The sequence below is a fragment of the Dendropsophus ebraccatus genome, chromosome 6 (genome assembly GCF_027789765.1).
Source record: "Dendropsophus ebraccatus isolate aDenEbr1 chromosome 6, aDenEbr1.pat, whole genome shotgun sequence".
In the NCBI taxonomy this organism is placed as follows: Eukaryota; Metazoa; Chordata; class Amphibia; order Anura; family Hylidae; genus Dendropsophus; species Dendropsophus ebraccatus.
The window spans coordinates 18,666,084-18,692,090 of record NC_091459.1 but is presented as its reverse complement, the minus strand read 5'-3'; the positions used below and the strand labels follow the sequence as shown (position 1 = coordinate 18,692,090).

The window sequence follows — 26,007 nt, the reverse complement described above, 5'->3', positions numbered from 1 at the left end:
TATATATATATATATATATATATATATATATATATATATAATATGCACTATTTTCATGTTGTGGCTAAACCACCAAAAGCCTGTTCAATATCTGCCTAAAAAAGTCCACTTTATCAAATTCAGTTTCCACATTTTAGTTTATAAATGTAAAGAAAATGTAAAAAAAAAAATTGTTGTTTAACTTAAAGGGGTACTTCGGCAAACATCTTTTTCTTTCAAATAAACTGATTTCAGAAAGTTATATGGATTTGCAATGTACTTCTTTTTGAAAATCTCAAGTCCAGTACTTATCAGCTGCTGTATTTCCTGCAGTAAGTTTTTTTTTTTTTTTTTAGTCTGACACGTGCTCTCTGCTGCCACCACTGTCCAGAGCAGGACATGTTTTCTGTGGGGATTTATTGCTGCTCTGGACAGTTTCTGACATGGACAGAGGTGGCAGAAGAGAGCACTGTGTCAGACTGGAAAGAACACACCACTTCCGGCAGGACATACAGCAGCTGATAAATACTAAAAACTGGAGATTTTTAAATAGAAGTAAAGTACAAATCTATATAACTTTCTGAAACCAATTAATTTGAAAGAAAAAGATTTTCACCGGTGTACCCCTTTAACCCCTTCACTTACATATATGTCAGGATTTTGATGTGTGCGGTACTGTGAAATATTTATTTTTTTAAAAAGTGTAAAAAAAAAAAGTTTGTATAAGTATTAAAAAAAAAAACTTTAAAAACCCTTAACCCCACCCCCACCCATAAAAGTTTAATATATCTCTTTGCCAATTATAAAAATAAAAATATTAAAAAATAAACATATTATATATCGTAGAGTGTGGAATTGTCCGATCTATTAAAATATAACATTATTGTTCCCGCACGCTGCACGGGAATGGTGTAAATGAAAAAAAAAAAACAGGATTGCTGATTTTTTAAAATTAGATAAAAAAGCATTAATTAAAAATTTATAAAAAGCATTAATTTGGCCCGGACATCAGTGCATCAATGGGCTTGGTCTTGAAGGGGTTAAGGTCCCCATAAACTTTATACTAATGACAGCAGAACCTTCCGCTGTCAGTATAAAGTGTACTACAATGACAAGCACTTGTGGTCCATATAAATATAATGTATCAATACAAATAAAGCATATAAATTTTGTTAAAACAAAAAAAAAAACTGGAGTATTGATACATTATATTTATATAGTGCTTGTAGTATTTATTTGCTTTAACTTTGGTCTTGGTATGGTGGTTTTTGAATAGTAGTGGGATTTTGTAGGTGTTTATTGTCAGCATAAAGTGTTTGGGGTCTCCCAAGACTCCACCAACAGTGGAGATAGGGGTTGGGTGTGACACTGCTCAACTCCTTTGTTCTCGGAGAGATGACCTGCTGCCAGAGCTGTCTGGCTGACACTTACTCCTCCCCATATGGAACACAGGAATCATTCATCTGTTCCTTGTGAAGCGGTGTTTTTACACACAGCCACATCAAATACAGTCTGAAATAAAACATATGTCATGTGGTTAACAATACTGCTGTGCAGGGAGCTCCAGTGAAGGAGAGGAAGAAGAGGTATATGGGCAGTTACCATATGTCCATATATGGACAATTACATCATCAAAGCTGCCCAAGGGCTATCCTCTGGAAATGGGCAATGTATTCCATGGTGTGCCATTTCAGGGAGATACCTTGCATCCTTCAGACAGAGATATATATTAGTTTTCTGAAGGTAAACTTCCAACAGAAGGCCAAGATAGGATAAGAACAGGGTCTTAGAAATAAATTACAACTAACTGTGTACAGAAAGGTATAGATAATCTGTTGTCTGCTCACAAGAAAATGATACTTGAGAGTGACAATCCCCCAGAACGTGAAAGTCTTTAGTGTTCTAGCAGGCCATGGTCTGGTTTGCCGGAACCTGAAGAAGAAATACTCAGCTGACAGTCTTTTACTTGCTCAGGCTCTGGTCACAGGGCCAGGCCCTTGAAGGGACTCCCTCAGGAACTCTGTTCTGTGCTGCTGTGATCAGGAACTAAACTAGGACTAATCTAAGCACATGGCTCTCTCCAACACACTTGTACGTAAGGACTGGGACTTGTTTCCTATTGATGTAAAGGAGCCTGAGGTATCTGATAGGGCAAAACTGGAGGAAACTTTTGGAAGGGCTGTGATAGGCCCAGAGAAAAGAAAGTGGCTGGCAAACTTCCTCTCACACACTTATAAATCTCACATAGACAATCCCTAAACAAACCTCAATGCGCTTGGTGTGTTAGAAAGTAGTGCCATCTTGTGGCCAAAATGCAGTGAGCCCCTTTTATCCATGGATTACATAAACTCAGTGCCAACCTACATACTGTACATGAATACACAGCAGTGGCAAATGGGTTCTGGGACAAGGTATATGCACTTATAATACCTAAACGCAGCATTTTTCAGCAAAAGGTCATTTTTTTATGGTTTAAACATAAATCTACCAAAAGAATAATAACTCAAAGACTTGTGAGAATTGATTGTGCACGTCAAAGAGCGTGTAAAATACATCAAGACAAATATTAATTCAAATTAAATCTATCTCATAGTCAATAGTTTGGCTGTGGCTCTAGAATTAAAAAAACTTACCTGGATACCTTGGTCACCCTTAATCCCAGGCACACCTGTAGATCCTGGTAAACCTGCTTCTCCCTAATTAAGAAATAAATAATATGATAAATTCTCTTTTAGTCAAATATCTCAAGCAGAACTTTACATTTTAATGTATGGATTCTGACAAAGGATATGTTGACATTCATGGATTGCTGGACCAAAGAAAGGTTAAAGGGGTTGTTCACCAAAAAAATTTTTCTTTCAAATCAACTGGTGCCATAAAGTGCCAGAGATTTGTAATTCACTTTTATTAAAAAAATCTTAAGTCTTCCAGTACTTATCAGCTGCTGTGTGTCCTGCAGGAAGTGGTGTTTTCTTTCCTGTCTGACACAGTGCTCTGTTTCCTCCTCTGTCCATGTCAGGAACTGTCCAGAGCAGCAGCAAATCCTCATAGAAAACCTCTCCTGCTCTCCAGACTGGAAATAATACAACTTCCTGCTGGGCATACAGCAGCTGATAAGTACTGGAAAGCTTGAGGTTTTTTTAATACAAGTAAATTACAAATCTCTGGCACTTTATGGCAGCAGTTGATTTGAAAGAAAAACATTTTTGGTGTACAATCCCTTTAATTTTGTACGGATATACAGCATAGATCGATGAGATAGGCACTCGATTGCTTCCGGCTGCTGCAGCCGGAAGCAACCGAATGCCGAGCCGGGATCAGCGCCATTACGGTGCAGACCCCGGACGGTAAAGGATGTGTGGATCGCTCTTCCAGAACAATGTCCCGGAGGCGTGATCAACCCCACTAGACACCAGGGAACGGCTCTGGGAGGTAATATGATGCAGCTGTCAACTTTGAACTTAAAGTGTTGTTAATAGTAAAAAGCCCCCTCCCCTAATAAAAGTCTGAATCACCCCCCTTTTCCCAGGTTATAAATAAAAGTAAACAAATAAATAAATAAATAAACATTTTTGCTATCGCCGCGTGCGTAATCGCCCGAACTATTAATTAATCACATTCCTGATCTCGTACGGTAAACAGCGTCAGCGAAAAGAAATCCCAAAGTGCAAATTGCGCATTTTGGTCACATCAAATCCAGAAAAATTGTAATAAAAAGCGATCAAAAAGTCGTATATGCGCAATCAAGGTACCGATAGAAAGAACACATCATGGCAAAAAAAATGACACCTCAGGCAGCACCATAGACCAAAGTATAAAAGCGTTATAAGCCTGGGAGTGGAGCGATTTTAAGTGACGTATATTTGTTGACAATGGTTTGAGATTTTTTACAGGCCATCAGATACAATATAAGTTATATATGTTATGTATCGTTTTAATCATAACGACTTGAGGAACATGCATAACAAGTCAGTTTTACCCCAGGGCGAATGGCGTAAAAACACATTTCCCCTAAATAAATAAAATGCATTTTTTTTTTCAATTTCACCACACTTTGATTTTTTTTCTGGTTTCGCAGTGTACTTTATGCAAAAATTCAGCCAGTCATTGCAAAGTACAATTAGTGGCGCAAAAAATAAGGGCTCATGCGGGTCTCTAGGTGGAAAAATGCAAGTGCTATGACCTTTTAAGCACAAGGAGGAAAAAACGAAAACGAAAAAATCAAAATTGGCTCTGTCCTTAAGGGGTTAATATCATATTGGTGTAACAGAAACATTTTGATTGCTTTTTATTATTATTATTATTATTATTATTATTATTATTTCTGATATATAATTAAAAAAAATCAGCAAGCTTGTTGTTTTTTTTTTTTTCCTGTTTACACCGTTCTCCGTGCGGCAACAATAATGTTATATTTTAATAGATCGGACAATTCGGCAAGCTACGATATGTAATAGGTTTGTTTATTTATTTATTTATTTTATTTTTATTTTTATAATGAGCAAGGAGGTATATTAAACTTTTATGTGGTGGGGTTATAAGGGTTTATTAATAATTTTAAAAACTTTTTTTATTACACTTTTTTATTACACTTTTTCTTTCACTTTAAAATATGCAATCATTAGATTGCATATACTGACCAATGCTATAGCATAGTCTGAGAGCAGACTCTATACATGGAATGCCAATCTAACAGGATGCAGGTAAGTGGATTACCCCCGCCCGTTGGTACAAGTCATCAGGACCCCACAGTTTCGATCACTCAGTGACAGGAGCTTGTCCTGTCACTAAGTACCTTAAACGCCATGACCGCTGTGCATCACGGCATTTAAGGGGTTAATGAGAGGCAGCTGTTGAATCGCAGCTGCCTCTCATTATCCTCAGCTCCCGGGACACTGATGTGTGCGGGGCCGTTCTCCCTGCAGAGGTCCCACACACATCAAACCCCTCACAGTCAGGAATGTATATCTACATTCCTACTGCACGCAGTATGTGCAGTAAGAATATATATATGGATTTCTGAAGTAAAGGGTTAATATTGGTGTATAGACTTTTTAGATCCTCTCTATCTTTTCTCTCTCTCTCTCTCTCTCTCTCTCTCTCTCTCTCTCTGAATATTTTATGTATTTATGAAACAATAGCTTAGCTTCTCCTTAATGCCTTTGTTTGCTACCTATCGTACTCGACTTAAAAAAGCTCTGTGACAGAGTTGAAAAACAGACATGACATGAGTAAAAAATTGCCATTCACTGGAATTGCGGAGAGTTGAAGTTTCTTCAATTATTTATAAAACAAACAATATTATAAAACTATATCTTACATTGGTTTGCTCAATTTCTACTGTTTTTTCCCCCTCTCAAAATGATGTCTGTCATTGTGCATGCCAAATGGCATAATTTCCCATTTTTGGTGTCTGTCATTACACTGACAGTCCTTAGTACATTATTTTAGCTCAGGCCCTTTTGGGTGTGGTTTATTTTTGAAGGCACATTGAATTTAGTAGTAAAGATGGTGAAAGGAAGGTGGAAAAAAATGTGTGTAAATAATTAAAAATAATGTCCATGAATAATTGCCATGAACATTAATTTGATGTCTGCGCAAATAACATTCATTATTCTTCATTATTCCATACATGATGGTGGAGATTTATCAAAGACTGTAAATATACACTGGTGTAAACTGCTTACAGCAACCAATCACAGCTCAGCTTTCAGCTCTGGTGAAATTAAAGCCAAGTTGGGATTGGGTAAAATTCGGTAATAACAGACTTTTTTCTCCTTTTTAAATTTTTTAACATTTTTTTACACAGTATGAAGATAGCTTTTAAGTGACATTAAAGGTGAACAAAAAAAACTTAGGATTTTACCCCTTAAAGACCGAGTCCATTGAAGCACAGATGTCCGGGTCAAATTAATGCAATGTTCCTCCCTGCCTTCTAAGAGCCAGAGCGCTTTTACTTTTCCACCTACAGGGCTGGTTGGGGTGTCATTTTTTGTGCCATGATTTATAGTTTTTATTAACCCCTTAACGACATAGGGCGTATATTTACGCCCTGATGCCGTTAGGGACGTTCAGAGCGGGGCCGCGCGGCGGCCATGCTCTGAACCACGGCGGTCCCGGGTGCCGCTTGTAGCCCGGGACTGCAGGTATTAGCGGGCACGGTCCGATCGCCGTGCCCGCTAATACAGTAATCAGATGCAGCTGTCAAAGCTGTCAAAGGGGGGCTTCTAGTATATGTGTAAAAGCAAAAAAAAAGTGTTGTTAATAGTAAAAAGCCCCCTCCCCTAATAAAAGTCTGAATCACCCCCTTTTCCCAGGTTATTAATAAAAGTAAACAAATAAATAAACATTTTTGCTATCGCCGCGTGCGTAATCGCCCGAACTATTAATTAATCACATTCCTGATCTCGCACGGTAAACGGCGTCAGTGAAAAAAAATCCCAAAGTGCAAAATTGCGCATTTTTGGTCACATCAAATCCCGAAAAATTGTAATAAAAAGCGATCAAAAAGTCGTATATGCGCAATCAAGGTACCGATAGAAAGAACACATCATGGCGCAAAAAATGACACCCCATAGACCAAAGGATAAAAGCGTTATAAGCCTGGGAGTGGAGCGATTTTAAGTGACGTATATTTGTTGACAATGGTTTGAGATTTTTACAGGCCATCAGATACAATATAAGTTATACATGTTACATATTTTTTAATCGTAACGACTTGAGAAACATGCATAACAAGTCAGTTTTTTTTTTCAATTTCACCACACTTTGAATTTTTTTCTGGTTTCGCAGTGTACTTTATTCAAAAATTCAGCCTGTCATTGCAAAGTACAATTAGTGGCGCAAAAAATAAGGGCTCATGCGGGTTTCTAGGTGGAAAAATGCAAGTGCTATGGCCTTTTAAGCACAAGGAGGAAAAAACGAAAACGAAAAAATCAAAATTGGCTCTGTCCTTAAGGGGTTAATATCATATTGGTGTAACAGAAACATTTTGATTGCTTTTTATTATTATTATTATTATTTTTTCTGATATATAATTTAAAAAAATCAGCAAGCTTGTTGTTTTTTTTTTCCTGTTTACACCGTTCTCCGTGCGGCAACAATAATGTTATATTTTAATAGATCGGACAATTCGGCAAGCTACGATATGTAATAGGTTTGTTTATTTATTTATTTTATTTTTATAATGAGCAAGGAGGTATATTAAACTTTTATGTGGTGGGGTTATAAGGGTTTATTAATAATTTTAAAAACTTTTTTTATTACACTTTTTTATTACACTTTTTCTTTCACTTTAAAATATGCAATCATTAGATTGCATATACTGACCAATGCTATAGCATAGTCTGAGAGCAGACTCTATACATGGAACGCCAATCTAACAGGATGCAGGTAAGTGGATTACCCCCGCCCGTTGGTACAAGTCATCAGGACCCCACAGTTTCGATCACTCAGTGACAGGAGCTTGTCCTGTCACTAAGTACCTTAAACGCCATGATCGCTGTGCATCACGGCATTTAAGGGGTTAATGAGAGGCAGCTGTTGAATCGCAGCTGCCTCTCAATATCCTCAGCTCCCGGGACACTGATGTGTGCGGGGCCGCTCTCCCTGCAGAGGTCCCACACACATCAAACCCCTCACAGTCAGGAACGTATATCTACATTACTACTGCACGCAGTATGTGCAGTAAGAATATATATATGAATTTCTGAAGTGAAGGGTTAATATTGGTGTATAGACTTTTTAGATCCTCTCTCTCTTTTCTCTCTCTCTCTCTCTGAATATTTTATGTATTTATGAAACAATAGCTTAGCTTCTCCTTAATGCCTTTGTTTGCTACCTATCGTACTCGACTTAAAAAAGCTCTGTGGCAGAGTTGAAAAACAGAAATGAAATGAGTAAAAAATTGCCATTCACTGGAATTGTGGAGAGTTGAAGTTTCTTCAATTATTTATAAAACAAACAATGATATTATAAAACTATAGCTCGCATTGGTTTGCTCAATTTCTACTTTGTAATGTAACTCAAAAAGTAAGGTCATTTTCCCTAAAAAGTAGTATTCAAATGATTTCAGGATTAAGAAAATTATTTTGAGACACCTTAGCGAACATCCAGTTACCCTTACATTTTCATAGGAGAATTTGCTGTTGGCAAATTCTGGATTCCTATATTTTGCTTACCTAGAAACTCCCTTTGAGTAATTTCCAGCTATCTAGAGTTTTATTTAGATTCTTGGCTGAAATTCAACAAATTCTAAACTTGTTATTTTTATATATATATATTTTACTGTAAAGCTACTTTTGTAGCTGTCCTTAGAGCTCCCAAAATTTATTTAATCACTAATGTTTTACTATTCTCCAGGCTATCTAGCATTATTTTTCATTATAATGTGTCCATGTATGATTTATTACATTAAATTAGCAAATGCTATTAAAGGAGTAAATATTGTCCTCTGTGTTTTAATCATTTTTGAGATGATAAAGCATATTTTATTAATAAAGTTTCCAGGTTTAGTATTTTCCTAACAGGACAGACAATCACATCACGACCAGTAATATACACATTCTTTAACAGAGTTGAAAAGTTTTCTGTACTTCTTAGTTCTGACCTGCACAAATATTTAAAGCAACTCTGTACCCACAATCTGCCCCCAAAACCGCTTGTACCTTCTTATAGCTGCTTTTAATCCAAGATCTGTCCTGGTAGTTCGGCAGGTGATGCAGTTATTGTCCTAAAAAACAACTTTTAAACTTGAAGCCCTGTGTCAAATTGGTGTGGCCTAGAGTGTCTGTGCCCTAGACTTGCACCACCCCTCTGTCCCTCCTTCCCACCCTCTTCACCATTAGGAATTCCCCTGGGTAGGATTTCTCCTATGCATCACCTGTCTGCCTAACTATCCAGCACATGTGCAGTGTTCGAACAAGTGATGAATAGGAGAAATCCTGCCAGTGGCATTCCTAATGATATAGAGGGCGGGGAAGAGGAACGGAGAGGTTATGCAGGCCTAGGGCACATACACTCTAGGCCCCACCAATTTGACACAGGGCCGCAAGTTTAAAAGAAGTTTTTTAGGACAATAACCGTATCACCTGCTGAATGGACCCAAGGACAGATCTTGGCTTAAAAGCAGATTTGGAGAGTGGGGGGGAGCAGATTGTGGGTACATAGCTCTTTACCGTCTACTGCAGCGATGACCTACTAAGCCAATCACTATGTGAGATGAGACACTGAGGTAGTCAGTGATTAACTAAGTAAGATCTCGCTTCAGTGAAGAGCTTGTCTTGGAACTAGGAAGAAGATAGACCACCAGGGGACTGAATGACACCACAGAAAGGCCTGGGCAACCCAGGTATGTATGTGTCTGTGTGTGTGTGTGTGTGTGTTGTTGTTTTTTTTTTTTTCCCTTCATTATTTTGATGCTCCTCAAAGCAGTATATAAGATTTGTAAATATTCGGATAACACATATTAGATACATACATATATTACACATATATTAGTGACTTGCACATGGTGACTTGTACATGATGAGGTTGCGTAGATTTTTCCCGGCTATATCCACATACCTTATTTGGAGAACAGTAACACTTGTCTTCAGGCAGAGAATCTGTGCTTTGAACCGAATGTAACTTGACCACAGAGGAAGGAGCAGAAGACTGCAGGTTCTCTTGGTTATCACACTAAAAATTTTATAAAACAGATCCCAAGTTAGTTGAGTAACCTATTAAATAAAAATGTTTGCCTTAATATCAATACTTTTTTTTCAGGATATAACAAAATTAACTACTGATTTCTAAACAAAACAATACAATACCATTGTAACAAATTACAAATGCCTACAAAATGATAACCCACTATACTATAGATTATTTTTTTTTCTTTTTCATACAATAAATTGGTGTTAAATGTTGGCTCTGTTGGCTAATAAAGATATGACTCCTAAAATACTTTGATCAAATATATTTACCACCACATGTATTTTTCTGGCTAACACGGTACCATAATATTTTTCCAATAAATTAGAATGTCCAAAATGTCGGTTAGTAGAAAATATATTTTTATTGTAAAGAACTGTCCACATAAAAACAGAATGCATCAGGGACCCGGATTGTCAATACAGAATAATTTATTATATAAGACCATGTATAGAGAGTATAGAGTGCAAGTGCAATACAGTACATAGAACAAGTAAACATGTAACAGGTAATGATGAGGTATTAGGAGATATGTGGGATATATAAAAAAATTAGGCTGTATTATTAATGTATGTACAAGAAAAAGATAACTACCAAACCAAATATGTTGCTCCCAGGTGTGGCCTGCCCCCTGTAACCCAATGCACCTCCCATCTGATGCATGCTCCATGTGAACCTGGCACTCTCCTCTGATTGGATGAGTAGCGGCACCACACTCCTGCTCCTAATATGGACTATGTTCCCCTATCTGTGGCTCTCCAGGTTGCAGAACTACAATCCCTATTGTGTTCATCTGACAGCACATGATAGTAGTTGTAATTTTGCAATAGCTGGAAAGCTACAGATTGGGAAGCAATGATTAGAGGGGACAGTACAATAGAGGAGATAGTGACACAGTATATAGAGGAGTTAGTGACACAGTATATTATAGGAGATAGTGGCACAGTATATTATAGGAGATAAAGACACAGTATATTATAGGAGATAGTGATACAGTATATTATAGGAGATAGTGACACTGTATATTATAGGAGATAGTGACACAGTATATTATAGGAGATAAAGACACAGTATATTATAGGAGATAGTGACACAGTATATTATAGGAGATAAAGACACAGTATATTATAGGAGATAGTGACACAGTATATTATAGGAGATAAAGACACAGTATATTATAGGAGATAGTGACACTGTATATTATAGGAGATAGTGATACAGTATATTATAGGAGATAGTGGCACAGTATATTATAGGAGATAAAGACACAGTATATTATAGGAGATAGTGACACTGTATATTATAGGAGATAGTGACACAGTATATTATAGGAGATAGTGATACTATATATTAGAGGAGATAGTGACACAGTATATTATAGGAGATAGTGACACAGTACATTAGAGGGGGCAGTGACACAATACATTTGGGCATGGTGGCACAGTTCATTTGGGCATGGTGACACAGTACATTGGGGACACTGGGACAGTTCATTAGGACACTGTGGCACATTGGGGGCGGTGGCACAGTTTAGTATGGGGGCTGTGGCATCATTACCTCACTTAAGGGGGTACAGTGACCCAATGCAGTGATTTGAGGGAGCACAATGGCGCAATTAGATGTTTCAGTTTTGCACCAGTTTTGTAGCCTTTAGCTACGTCCTTGGGTACAGGATGCCCTCACTCGTTCTGAGGTCTTATTCCCATGTCACAAATAATAATAGATGACTTCACCCTGGTAATTGGATATAAACTGTAAACTGTCTTCATGAGAAGGGTAGCCCCTGCTAATCGACAGCTGTATTATCCTGTTTGTTCTTGTTGCCATTAGAGTCGGTTTATTCCGTGACTATACACCTATTATAGTCAGCTCTCTTAATATTCTGTCGATAAAGCTCACAGGTATTCATTATGAATTACAACAGGGAAGGGGATAAAGAGAAAAAAAAACATAAAACTGTAACACAAGACAACTGATCTGTAGGCAACAGACGCTACTGTAATCGGAGCTGTCATGGTCAGGCTGAACTTTCACCTTCTACTTTACTGATGATGCATGAAGATTTTCTGACAAAGAAATAATGTCTGACTTTTATCATCCTGGTTCTCAGAAATGGCAAAATGCACAGCAACAAGCTCCAGATGCTCTGTATCTTATGGAGACCTGTTACGGAGCATTTCAGTCCTTAGAGTCATTGTATCAAAACAAGGCAATAGTCATCAGAAGCCCCATGCTGATTTCCTAGACAGAATCGGTGTATTCATCATGTGGCAGCTCTGTGATATTCCTCTTTGACCTTTATTCTACCTTTATTGATATAATCACACTCAGATAACAGTCTCTCTTGGGATAGCTGACTTGCTGTACAAATAAAAATGGTTTTCATTGCAACTCAACAGTAGGATGGTCACATTGTGGCATTGTTTTCCATTTTCAGCAGTTCAATATAAACTCCAGTATCTTAATATTACTACTTTTCCTTACAGTGTAAGGGTGGTATTACACAAAGCGATTTTTTTCAATTAACGATTAACGATAAACGATCTCCAACGATCGCAATAGCGGTTGCCTAATAATCGTTCGTTTTACTACACGGAAAGATTATCGGTTATATTGGAGCAACAAAATTCAAGAACACTCCCCTTTCAATTTGCGAATGAACAGGGAACGGCTAACGACATCTTATTCAAACGAACGATGTGCGAACGATGTGTAAAAGACAAACGATAAAAATAGATTCAAAACCTATTAAACGACCAGCGACCAATCGTTCGTCGTTTAATCGTTGTCTACTATTACACTTAAAGATAATCGTTCAAATACGACCGATTGAACGATTATTCGAACGATAATCGCTTCGTGTAATACCCTATGTTCACACTACGTATATTTTCGTAAAACTACGGCCGTTGTTGCGCATTGCAACAACAGCCGTGATTATTGCAAAAAAAATATGTTACCTTGCTGTCTATGGGATCCCGGCCGGAGCGTATACACATAGCACACACTCCTGCCTGGATCCCTAGCTCCTCCATGTTGGCCATCTTATGGACAGACTCACCACAGAGCAGGAGGACAATGCCTGGAGGAGGGGAGTCTGATTTTACAGTAGCTCTATGGGGTACACAGGGAGCTTCTGTACAGTGAGTACACATACTGAGGCTGGGTTCACACTACGTATATTTCAGTCAGTATTGTGGTCCTCATATTGCAACCAAAACCAGGAGTGGATTGAAAACACAGAAAGGCTCTGTCAACACAATGTTGAAATTGAGTGGATGGCCGCCATTTAATGGCAAATATTTGCTGTTATTTTACATTACTGTTATATTGAAATAATGGCCGTTATTTACTGTTATATGGCGGCCATCCACTCAATTTCAACATTGTGTGAACAGATCCTTTCTGTGTTTTTAATCCCACTCCTGGTTTTGGTTGCAATATGAGGACCACAATACTGACTGAAATATACGTAGTGTGAACCCAGCTTAGGCTATGTTTACACTACGTATATTTGAGGCTGTATATTTGAGGCTGTATAGCAACCAAAACAAGGAGTGGATTGAAAACACAGAAAGGATCTGTTCACATAATGTTGTAATTGAGTGGATGGCCGCCATTTAATGGCAAATATTTGCTGTTATTTTAAAACAACGGCTGTTGTATTGAAATAATGGAAGTTATTTACCGTTATATGGCGGCCATCCACTCGATTACAACATTGTGTGGACAGAGCCTTTCTGTGTTTTCAATCCACTCCTGGTTTTGGTTGCTATGAGGACCTGATATGAGGACCAAATTAGTGTTGTCACGATACCAGAATTTTGAGTTCGATACCAATACCAACTTTTTTTTTTCAATGCTCGATACCAATTCGATACTGAATAAATTACATAAAAAACCCTCACAAGAATAGAAATTGAAACACTAGCTAGCTGGGGATGATGGGAGTTGTAGTCATGTAACACACACCAGCTATCAAGGGGATGGTGGGGGCTGTAGTCATGTAACACACACAGTTCAGCTACCAGGAGGATAGTGGGGGATGTAGTCATGTAACACACACTTCAGCTACCAGGGGGATGCTGGGGGCTGTAGTCATGTAACACACACTTCAGCTACCAGGGGGATGCTGGGGGCTGTAGTCATGTAACACACACTTCAGCTACCAGGAGGATGGTGGGGGCTGTAGTCATGTAACACACACTTCAGCTACCAGGAGGATGGTGGGGGCTGTAGTCATGTAACACACACTTCAGCTACCAGGGGGATGCTGGGGGCTGTAGTCATGTAACACACACTTCAGCTACCAGGAGGATGGTGGGGGCTGTAGTCATGTAACACACACTTCAGCTATCAAGGGGATGGTGGGGGCTGTAGTCATGTAACACACACTTCAGCTATCAAGGGGATGGTGGGGGCTGTAGTCATGTAACACACACTTCAGCTACCAGGGGGATGCTGGGGGCTGTAGTCATGTAACACACACTTCAGCTACCAGGAGGATGGTGGGGGCTGTAGTCATGTAACACACACTTCAGCTATCAAGGGGATGGTGGGGGCTGTAGTCATGTAACACACTTCAGCTATCAAGGGGATGGTGGGGGCTGTAGTCATGTAACACACACTTCAGCTATTTGGGGATGGTGGGGGCTGTAGTCATGTAACACACTTCAGCTACCAGGGGGATGGTGGGGGCTGTAGTCATGTAACACACTTCAGCTACCAGGAGGATGGTGGGGGCTGTAGTCATGTAACACACACCAGCTATCAAGGGAATGGTGGGGGCTGTAGTCATGTAACACACAACAGCTATCAAGGGGATGGTGGGGGCTGTAGTCATGTAACACAAACTTCAGCTATTGGGATGATGAGGGCTGTAGTCATGTAACACACACAGTTCAGCTATTGGGATGATGAGGGTTGTAGTTGCACATTTCGTGCTTCCAGGGCTTGGTGACCAGGATCTGGGCGGCAGGGTAATCTGCAGGTTACAGCCCCCATCCCCCATCAGAGCACGGCCGACCTCCTGGTCATCCCCCACTGATGTCTGCCCGGGAGTTATCTGAGGGCCCTGGCAGTTCCTCCTCACAGTCCTGCGGCCCCCACCTCACAGTGCAGCCAGATGGAGTGGCCGCATCTCCTCCGTGCTCCTCTCCCCGACACCCGCTCTCCCTCTTCAGCCTCCTCACCTCCTCTCCCTTCTCCTCCGTCCTCCTCTCTCCCGGACCGCCCGCTCTCCCTCTTCAGCCTCCTCACCTCCAGCCTTCTCCTCCGTCCTCCTCTCCCCGACCCCCGCTCTCCGTCTTCAGCTTCCTCACCTCCAGCCTTCTCTGTCCTCCTCTCCCGAACGTCCCGCTCTCCTCCGTGCAGCTCCACATGCCACATAAATCATCTCCCTTAAAACAGAGTCTGGCTGAGCCGGACCCTATTATCAGAAAGACACCGGCAGCGGGGGTCTGCTACACACAGTAGCTGACCCCTGCAGCATACGGAGCGGCTCAGGAGGGGTTAATGCCGCTGTCAGTGTGACAGCGGCATCTACAGAGTTACACAGCCGGCACTAGCAATTGCTATGTGCCGGCTATTTGAAATTGTCGCCGCCGGGAACGGAGGGAGAGAGAGCGCGGAGGAAGTGACAGGTGGGAGCAGGGGGCGGCACACAGAGAATACGGCCGGCGGCTATCTGAGCGCCGGCCGTATTCTCTGTGTGCCGCCCCCTGCTCCCACCTGTCACTTCCTCCGCGCTCTCTCTCCCTCCGTTCCCGGCGGCGACAATTTCAAATAGCCGGCACATAGCAATTGCTAGTGCCGGCTGTGTAACTCTGTAGATGCCGCTGTCACACTGACAGCGGCATTAACCCCTCCTGAGCCGCTCCGTATGCTGTGTTCTCTGCTCTATACTTTGTTAAACTGCGCTATAATGCTAATTAACATAAAGTTTCGATACCAGAAAATCCTGGTATCGAACCGTTTTTTTGCCCGAAATATCGATAGTAGTATCGATATTTCGGTGCATCGTGCATCCCTAGACCAAATACAGCCTCAAATATACATAGTGTGAACCCAGCCTAATACTGTATACTGAACAATTTTACTATAAAGAGGCCAAGATAAAACCTCTAAGTATTTTGATGCTTTAGCAGAAATATAATCAACAATGGATTAGAACTGCTTCCTCCACAGATGGTAGTATACCAATAAAAGAGTAGGGCAGGAGGTGTGAATTCAAATGTATTGCCCAATGGCAATCTGTCAGCAGAGCACAAAACCAATATTTTTTCCATGCCTGGTATATTTCCTCAGATCCTTAAAATTATAGGCATGCCCAGGGGCTCCTGAGTGCCAATTCAAAATCTGTTACAGGTTTCTAAATACAACATGTATATGATGCCTTCTTATATGTAAAAGAAGATCCCGTGGAGCCTCATTGAAGATTGTCGGCAGAAAAATCCCCCTGGTCCACATAGTCCGCCCTTTTAGTATTTCCCTTCTTATTGTCTTAGGATAAATATATGTATATCACAGGCTGGTTTACATTCTGTTATTGCAGATTTACCAACCACATCTGCTGGAAGTTTGTTCCCACCATCTACTACTCTTTCAGTAAAGTAATATTTTCCTCATGTTGCTTCTGATCATTCCCCCAGTAACCTCTCACTGTGTCCTCTTGTTCTTGAGTTCAGTTTTTTTTTCTAAAAACACTTCCCTCCTGAACCTTAGTCATGTAACATATATAAATATATAAAGGTTTCGATCATCCTCGCATCCCTAAGTCTTTCCTGATATGGTTTATGCCTGACACTCTCCACCATTTTTGTAGTCCGTCTTTGGACCCGTTTTATTTTATCAATATCCTTTTGTAGGTGAGGTCTGCAGAACTGGACACCATATTCCAGATGTGGTCTCTTTGGGTCCTTTTAGACAGCAGGGCATAACTGCCACATCTGGACCCTCTATATCTATGCCCTCTATCTGCCTACTGTAAACCTAAAGCATGGAAAACTATATTCCTAACAGAATGGGTACGGTACAGGATGGCTTGAAGGTGCATTATCTTCGTATAGTGACCCATAACATACACTTTATTTATTTTGTTCATTTCATGTCTTGACTTTCAAATACAGTAGATCGAATTGTTTATCTTAAACAGAGTGCAAGCTGTCCTCTCCTGAAAATTGTTAGTTCTCAATGCTTTTTACTCCAGATTGGATCACGTACAGGTACACAATATGACATACGGTTTATACAGAAATGACAACATACATTTACAGAAACTAATCTTACCATTCCATCAGATACCTCACAGCAGTTTTCTTGAGCCGCCTGTTTCGGACTGCAGTAAATTGTAATTCGTTGCAGTTCAATCTACGATAGAAAAAAATAATAATCGGAAATCAAAAATCCATCCAACTAAAGAGAGGAATGCGGATCTAATTGCATACAAAAAAAAATCCAAAGAATCCGTAAAATGTGGTTGACGTCTTTTATATCTTGGACAGAACTGAGTAACCATATTATTTTGTGATTATTGGATCCCATCTGTTTACATCTAGAAAGTATTGCTTAGCGGTACTCTACCTCCATCATTTTTATAATTCCCCATTTATATGTATTTTTTTAAACAATGCGCAATGTTTGCCATCATAAATAATGGTGACAGGTTTAATACTTATGTAGATTACAGTCTATAGATCTTTTAAACTTCTTAAAAACGTGCAATGCTATAATTTATAAACGCAATTATGACATTTGATGATTTGTAAACTGCAAACTTTCATTTATTACGGTCTGGAGATATAAAACATGCATTTGGTTGTTCGTTCCTTTTGAAACTTTGGTTTCTGCTAACTTTTTTTTTTCTTTTTAATTAGTTTACACGGCAGCAGGTGTTTACTTTAAAAATTTCAATTATGTGTAGATTAAGGATTCTAAACTTTTTCAAAAACACTGTTGCATAAGTGATTGAAATCCGCTCTTCCTATTTTGTCACGTATTCCCCCTTTAAGTAGTTTACTGTGCATAACACATTGTATACGTTTTGCAGTGCTCTATTAACGAGGACTTACTTTTCTTTTCTTTACTTTTATTTGCTTTCTCGGCACAAGATATTTTAAGCGACTCTCTACCCACAATCTGCCGCCCCCCCCCAAAACCACTTGTAACATCCGATAGGTGCTTTAAATTCAAGTTTTGTCCTGGGGTCCGTTCGGCAGGTGATGCAGCTATTGTCCTAAAAAAGACAACTTTTAAACTTGAATCCCTGTGTCAAATTGGTGTGGCCTAGAGTGTCTGTGTCCTAGGCCTGCACCACCTCTCCGTCCCTCCTCCCCGCCCTCTTCACCATTAGGAATGCCCCGGGCAGGATTTCTTCTATTCATCACTTGACTGAACACTGCACAGGTGCTGGATAGTTAATGCACATGTGCAGTATTCAGACAAGTGGTGATTAGGAGAAATCCTGCCTGGGGCATTCCTAATGGTGAAGAGGGCGGGGAGGAGGGACGGAGAGGTGGTGCAGGCCTAGGCATGGACACTCTAGGCCACGCTAATTTAACACAGGGCTGCAAGTTTAAAAGTTATTTTTTAGGAAAATAACTGCATCACCTGCAGAACGGACCCCAGCACAGATCCTTGATGAAAAGCAGTTATCTGACGGTACAAGCGGTTTGTGAGGGCAGATTGTGGGTACAGAGTCGCTTTAAATTAGGACACAAAATGGCTTCTGCCTTATTTGCCTGATATGCACAGCTTCTGCAGTGAACAGGAATGAATGTAGCTTTGAAACATTATAATGCACATATCTAAACATTCATTCACTTAGAGGGCTAAATAAGCTTATCTCATAATTTATTGCCCGGTTACTTATTATTGCTCATGTCTGTGCTATAAATAATAGGTGAAAAGCAACAAATAATATGCGTGTGTCCACTTTATACATCTGATAGAATGCTGCTGGCTTATATTTTATTGGTGACAGTAATAGTAGGTGAGGTGGGAGATGAATATTCAATGCCTGTAATGTTGACTGAAGAACTGCAGTCATAATCAATGAGTAAGAGTCAGTTTATGCCTCAGCATAATATCAAGCATGCTGTATGTGACACTAAGCTCCTCGCATTGAGGGAGTAGTGTACATATAATCTTATGGCGCTATACAATTGTCCATGTATGTTTCATCTTTAATCTCAATCTTAGCAAAAAGGCAATGTAAATGTCACATTACATGCATCCAATGTCACATCCAATGTAGTTGTACTTTTCTTTATGTACTTGACTTTAACATTTAACACTAAATTGCAGATTTTTGAATGTCAATATAAAGGGAATCTGTCACTAGGTATATACTGCCTTAAATGAGGGAAGCATAAACCAGACAGAAAAGCTGAACAGATCGGTGTATTACTCACATTATTTTAACAGATCGGTGTATTACTCACATTATTTTTCTAATTATTTCCTAATATGCAGGAGAATAGGATTTTGGCCACACCCCTCTCTGCCCCCTTCAGCTGCTGATTGACAGTTGACTGCCTATGCACAGCATTTTCTGCTTCTCATGAATATCCAGGACGATTGGGCACATGCACATAATGGAGAGGACTACTTATTGTCCATGTTATTCAGGGGGATATCTCTGCTCAGCTGCACAGAACAATGTAAGTGATGCATCATTCTGTTCAGCTTATCTATCAGTAGTTTATGCTACCCTGAGATAGGACACCATAAACCTGCTGACAGAGTCTCTTTAAATGGACAGGCCACAGAATATTTAACGTTCCAAAATGCGAGAAACTGTTGTTATCAAACATCTAAATTTTGCTAATCCTTACTCCAGCTCAGTTCAGTGCCTACACAGCAGTGGATGCAGAAATGCAGAGCTGGAGAAGTAGTCATGTGGGTAAATCCTGTGACTGTCATTTTATATCTCTTAACCCTTTAAAGGGGTTGCCCGGCGCTAAAAAATTATTCCCCGTGTCCCACCACCCCCACCCGTGTACCCGGAAGTGTGGTGCGCTATACATACCTGTCACGTGCCGACCACGGTCTCCGATCCTCAGCAGTGACGTCTTCTTCGGGCGGCCAGTGGATCTTCCCGAGTGCTGGCCGCCCTCTGCAGCGTCATCCGAAGCTCAGCCGCGATTGGCTGAGCATAACTGTGCTCAGCCAATCGCGGCTGAGCGGCTGATGACGCGGCCGTCACGACGTCACTGCTGAGGATTGGAGACCGTGGTCGGCACGTGACAGGTATGTATAGCGCACCACACTTCCGGGTACACGGGTGGGGGTGGTGAGACACGGGGAAGGGGGCCATTCACAGACATAACATACATTACAAAGTTGTATAACTTTGTAATGTGTGTTATTCTGTGAATAATTTTTTAGCGCCGGACAACCCCCTTTAAGGACGGAGCCAGTTTTCATTTTGGCGCTTTAGTTTTTTCCTCGTCATGTATAAAAGGCCACTGCACTTGCATATTTTCCCCTACAGACCCACATGAGCCCTTATTTTTTGCGACATCAATTATACTTTGCAAATACAGACATAAATTTTCTATAAAATATGCTGCAAAACCAGAAAAAAATTATATGTGCAGTGAAATTGGAAAAAAAGGTGCAATTCCTTGGAGGAGTTTCTTGTTTACACCGTTCGTCAGTTCGATTACAACAATATGTAACTTGTATAACTTTTATATTATTTGATGGCTTTTAAAAAATTAAAACCTTTTAAATAAACTAAATGTTTTTAAAATGTCTCTATTCCCATCCTTATAGCGCTTTTATTGTTTGGTCTATGGCAGTGCTTCTCAATTCCAGTCCTCAGGCCTCACCAACAGGTCATGTTTTGAGGATTTCCTTAGTATTTCACAGGTGATATAATTATAGTCATTACATCAGGTATCATCACAGGTGTTCTTTGCATGGGATATCCTCAAAACATGACCTGTTGGTGAGGCCTGAGGATTGGAATTGAGAAGCACTGGTCTATGCGGCTCTTTGCGCCACAATTTGTTCTTTCTATCAGTACCTTGATTGCATATATGCAACTTTTTGATCACCGGGGATCGCGGGCTGCAGAAAGGGCTCACGTCGGGAGCCCTCTCTGATCACCCTTAACGACCGCATGATGGGTATACCCGGCATGCGTCGTTAAGGGGTTAATATGGAGACTGTCGCTTTTAGTCGGGTACAGACAGTCTCAGTTTTAGCAATTGTTAGGTTTCTGGCCCAATCGTTACAAGGCAACAATACTTCCTTCCCTCCCTACTTCCTTTCTCCCCTCCCTCCCTCTCTTCCTTCCTTCCTTCCCTCACTCCCTTCCATTCTTTCTTCCTCCCTCCCTTCCTTTCTCCCCATTTGCATAAATTTATAGCCAACCATTCGGTGGTCCCAAGGAACCAGACCATACTAGGACATAACTTCTGATTTGGAATAAACTGCACGTTGGCAGTAAAATAACAAATCCTTAGGATTTCTGGTCTAATAATTTATTCATGCTCTGTCTCCACTTATGTTAAGTGTACAAACTTCCTCTTACAAGAAGGTGGCAATTTTATTCACTTTATGGTAAATAAACTAGTTATGACTCATTGATTATTGCTTCTTAAATCTATATTTGTCTAATTAATTCTAGGTTCCATATTTATATTTAATTTCAGATGATTAACTCAATGAGGCTGAAAATAAAGCTTGTATAAATATTACAGGAAAATGGTATTGTATAACCAAAAATATACAGTATGATCTGCCTTTCTGTTAAACTGAGGAGGCTGTGACACCAAAATAATTACCAATATGTAATTACAGTTTAACAAAAGTAAAGTTGCTTATTAACTATATGAATGTAAGATGTATTATTGCCATAGGTATAAGCCATTGTATGAGCCACTCAAAGTCTTTCATGATAAATGAAGCGCGGGAGGAGGCCACGCCTCCTCCGCACCTTGTCAGCCCCCCCCAAGCTGCGGGGTGTAAGGCAGGTGTACGCCAAGGAGAAGGGGCGAATCTGCACCTTTTTCCTGTCATACGACTCGGGCGGACCATTCATAAATGTCCCCCAATCTGTATATAGAAGTATTTGTTCCTACTGCCAATGACACATGTAGGAGGAATGTATATATACGTTCCTGACTGTGAAGGGGTTTAAAAGGGGTACTCCGAGCTGGGGGCTCTTTTACCTATGGCGGCGTTTAAGTGTAAGTGACAGGGGGAATCCCCTGTCACTTACCGATCGGGACACCCGCAGTGTGACTGCGGGGGTCCCGATCGTTAAAACGGACCGCCGGAGGTCTCTCACCTGCCTCTGTGCAGTCCGATCGGCTCTCTGGTCACTGAGCCTGCACAGAATCTGTGTAAACCTGCATATGGTTGTGTACGGACTGTCCTATAGAATAATAGTATCATGTCGCTTTTACCATATAGTACATTACATAGACACAGGAACCCCCCAAATGTAACCATATTGCATTCTTTTTTTACAATTTCACCTATTTATATTTTCATAAATAATATATTTGGGATTCCGTCATACATGTTACGGTAAAGTGAAAGACGCCATTACAAAGTACAACTATTCCTGTAACAAACAAGCCATTACATGGCCCTGTAGATAGAAAACTGAAAGTGCTAGAGCTCTTAGAAGGAGAGGAGGGAAAAACAAAAACGCAAAGATCAAAATGTGCGCGGCCCACTGGGTCATTTTGGGACTGGTCCTCAAAGGGTTAAAAGTCCCAAGTCTTCCAGTACCTGTTAGCAGCAGTTTGTCCATTCAGGAAGTGCTCTTATCTTCCCAGTCTGACACAGTGCTCTCTGTTGCCACCTCTGTCCATGTCAGGAACTGCCCAGAGCAGGAGAGGTTTTCTTTCTATGAGGATTTGCTGCTGCTCTGGACAGTTCCTGTTACAGACAGAGGTGGCAGCAGAGAGCACTGTGGCAGACTAGAAAGAATACACCACAATATTGTTTCTTCACCATGAAAATGAAAAGCAGAGCAAAAAAAAAAAAAAGGGACTACTGAACTTTTTTTTATCATAAATCAGGAATAAATTATTAAAAAGCAATAAAAAGATTCCCATTTGCATCAATATTAGAGATGAGCGAGTATTAAAATGCTCGGGTGCTCGATACGTGGACAAATATTTCCTGTAGCTCGGGTGCTCGTTTTGAGTAGCTAACCCTATTGAAGTCAATGGGAAACTCGAGCATTTTTGCTGGGGACCAAAGCTCGGCACAGGGAAGGTTGCCTGAAAACCTGGAAACCTCAGAAAATTAGGGAAACAACACAGAAATGGACAGGAAACAGCAGGGACAGCACCACGTGCACAGGACACAGCACAGTGAGCATAGGTATAGCTGGACTACAGATCCCAGCCAGCCAAGAGAATGTCAGCAACAGGACAAATTGACTATTGACAGCTGCACTACACGTCCAAGGCAGCAGCCAAGAGTAGCAAAAAAAATATATGTTTTAAAAATTTTAAGCCCTTAGTAGCACTGTTGGGTTCTTCATGTTGGATTCCTGCCTAACCGCACACTAATTCCCTCCCTAACGCTCTCCCTGACAGACAGCAGCTCTCTCCCTAATCTCTTCCAGCCTGCATCTGAAGCGAGCACCACAGGACCTGATTCTTATATGCTCTTATATGTGATGCTACAAGCTCGCAAAGCCTCTCCTGCATGATGATTGGCTGAAAAAAAGCCGCCAAACATGCAGGAAGAGGAAGATGCCATTGTCTCAAGTATCGCAAGATGCTCGTCTGAGTAACAAGCACCATCAAGTACCCTAATACTCAAACGAGTACCAAGCTCAGACCAGCATGCTCGCTCATCTTTAACCCCTTCACGTCAGTAACATGTATATATACGTTCCTACTGCACATACCCCGTCTGCTCTCAGGCAGGCTCTATACATAGATTGCCGATAACACTGATCTATGCTATGCTATGGCATAGCATAGATTAGTATATGCAATCTAATGATTGCAATATTTACAGTAAATAAAAATGTTAAAAAAAAAGGTGTAATAAAAAAGTGTTATAAATGTATTTAAAAAAAACCCTTATAACCTCCCCCACCTATAAAAGTTTAAAAGACCCCCTTGCCCATTATAAAAGTAAAAATAAATAAATAAACATATTACATATCGTAGCGTGCGGAATTGTCCGATCTATTAAAATATAACATTATTGTTCCCGCATGGTGAAAGGCGTAAACGGAAAAAACAAAACACGCACCAGGATTGCTGATTTTATTAAATTATATATCACAAAAAAATTCTTAAAAAGCAATCAAAATTTTTCTCTTACACCAATATAATATTAAAAACTAGAGATCATTTTGCAAAAAATGATACCCCAACCAGCCCTGTAGGTGTAAAATAAAAGCGCTATGACTCTTAGAAGGCGGGGAGGAACATTGCATTAATTTGACCCGGACTTTTGTGCATCAAAGGGCTCGGTCTTGAAGAGGTTAATCAATATGTTACAATAAAAACTATAGACATGGTGCAATAAAGGAGCAAAGGGGTTGGCGAAGGGGTTGAACTGAATACAAAATATTGGACTTCTTTAGCAGACAATACAAATGGTTAATGATGTGTGAAGAAAGGATGGGTCTCTAGTGATAAGTAACCTTGACAAAAGTTCAGGTTTGACAATATTCATCCTAAACCCTCGACAATCGATTTCCAGTGACCATTAAAGTTGTTATCCAGGCTTAGAAAAGCGTAACTGCTTTCACTAGACACAGCACCACTATTGTCTCCAGTTTGAGTGGGGTTTTATATATTTCAGTTGTTTAGAACAAAAATTTAAATACTTTCCAGTTGGTCAACTGGAACCAGGGCCGATCCAAAACCAATGGTGTTAGATCCTAAGGATCACCATATTTTATTACTTTCAAGGTTTATTAAAATAAAGTATAAACAGTATTAAATAGCCAATATTAATATTTGTACTGTCAATATCCAGGTGTAATAACAGGTTTCCAGTCTAGCGTTGGCCATTCGCAGTATCTGTAATGAAGTGTAAGCAAGAGGGAATTGAACCAGCTCATGTAATTAATCATCTACCACTTGTTACCTATTGTGAACATAATGTTCATCTATAAAATTAGGCAACAAGTTTCCCCTCCTGAAGTATCTATAGAAAAAATATTGTGAAAAAAAAAGAAAATTTTAACAGTAAAATTTTAGCACTCTGATTTTCAGGAGATCTGAAAGCTATGATGATTGTATTTCCAATTATAAGTTATAGAGTTATGCTTCACTCCAATAAGCCAAGACATCTTCACGGGTTCTTACCAATGTTAAATAAAGATAGGTTGTTATTAGTAATCTTTGGACCTGTAATATAACCTACTGTACATATCTGTGAACCACTTGATTTACTAAAATTGCTTGTTAACCCCAGAAAATAGTGTTAAAGTCTTGGCCACTAGGGGTCACACTTTCCTGCAAATTGCTGCCAACTGTAACACAGAAAGTATAGTACAGACAGCGGAGAAAGCATAGACTGTTTACATGCAATCTGTGATCATGTCTGCTTCCTCCAGAGAGTCCATGCTGTCCCTGAAAGTTAAATCAAGGCTTCTTCTTGTCTCTTACCACCCATAAAGTTTTTGACAAATTGTGTTTTTATTATGTTACAGTGCTGCCTCCTAAATGTCATTACCCCCTTCCACTTCCTTGATTCTCTAAGCTTGTTATCACAGTTCACTGCTGCAGCCTCATTACTGCTCACAATTTTCCTTGCTAACTCACCGTGAAAAAAGGACATGTCCCCCACCCCCACCCCTGCCGCCCGGCAGCAGAGATGACAGGAGAGCATGATGTGCTCTCTTGTCATTGCATCTACTACTCACCTTTTCCCCTGTGCTGACCGACGTATATGTTTACCAGAAGTGGCCTGGACTAGGCTGCCTTCTCTCAGAAGCGTAGTCCAGGCCACTTTCAATGAGCGTGTTTAGCCAATCAACATGGGGGGATCATGCTCTCTTGTTATCTCTGCTGTCGGGAGGTGTCCATGCCAGTCGGTGAAGGGGGGATCCGGCTACGAGATCCATGCCACAATTCTTCTCTGGATGGACATGGACCATGTAAATTAGCCCTTAATCTTGCTGTGTAAAGGCACTGCAAAGAGTGACAGGTCCAGCAATCTTAAAGGAGCCTTACAACAATCAATTTGCAATTAATAAATACTACTTTTTACACTAAACCAATGCAATATATATATATATATATATATATATATATATATATATATATATATCAAGAATTCCGCGGCACAACCAAATCGTGAAAAAATCCAAAAGTGTTTTTATTCCATGTTGGCAAA

General features: G+C 40.1%; 1 protein-coding gene across 1 annotated transcript in view; it reads right to left on the bottom strand.

Moving 5' to 3' along the window:
* The window catches only part of LOC138795177 (collagen alpha-1(XIX) chain-like), a 384,669-nt gene that overhangs the window by 214,635 nt on the left and 144,027 nt on the right, over nt 1-26,007 (bottom strand). The window contains exons 7-9 of the mRNA XM_069974170.1: nt 16,960-17,040; nt 9,544-9,657; nt 2,613-2,675 (exon numbers count right to left, since the gene is read on the bottom strand). Of these exons, the coding sequence (XP_069830271.1) occupies nt 2,613-2,675; nt 9,544-9,657; nt 16,960-17,040 (258 nt within the window). The remainder of the gene's footprint in view (nt 1-2,612; nt 2,676-9,543; nt 9,658-16,959; nt 17,041-26,007) is intronic.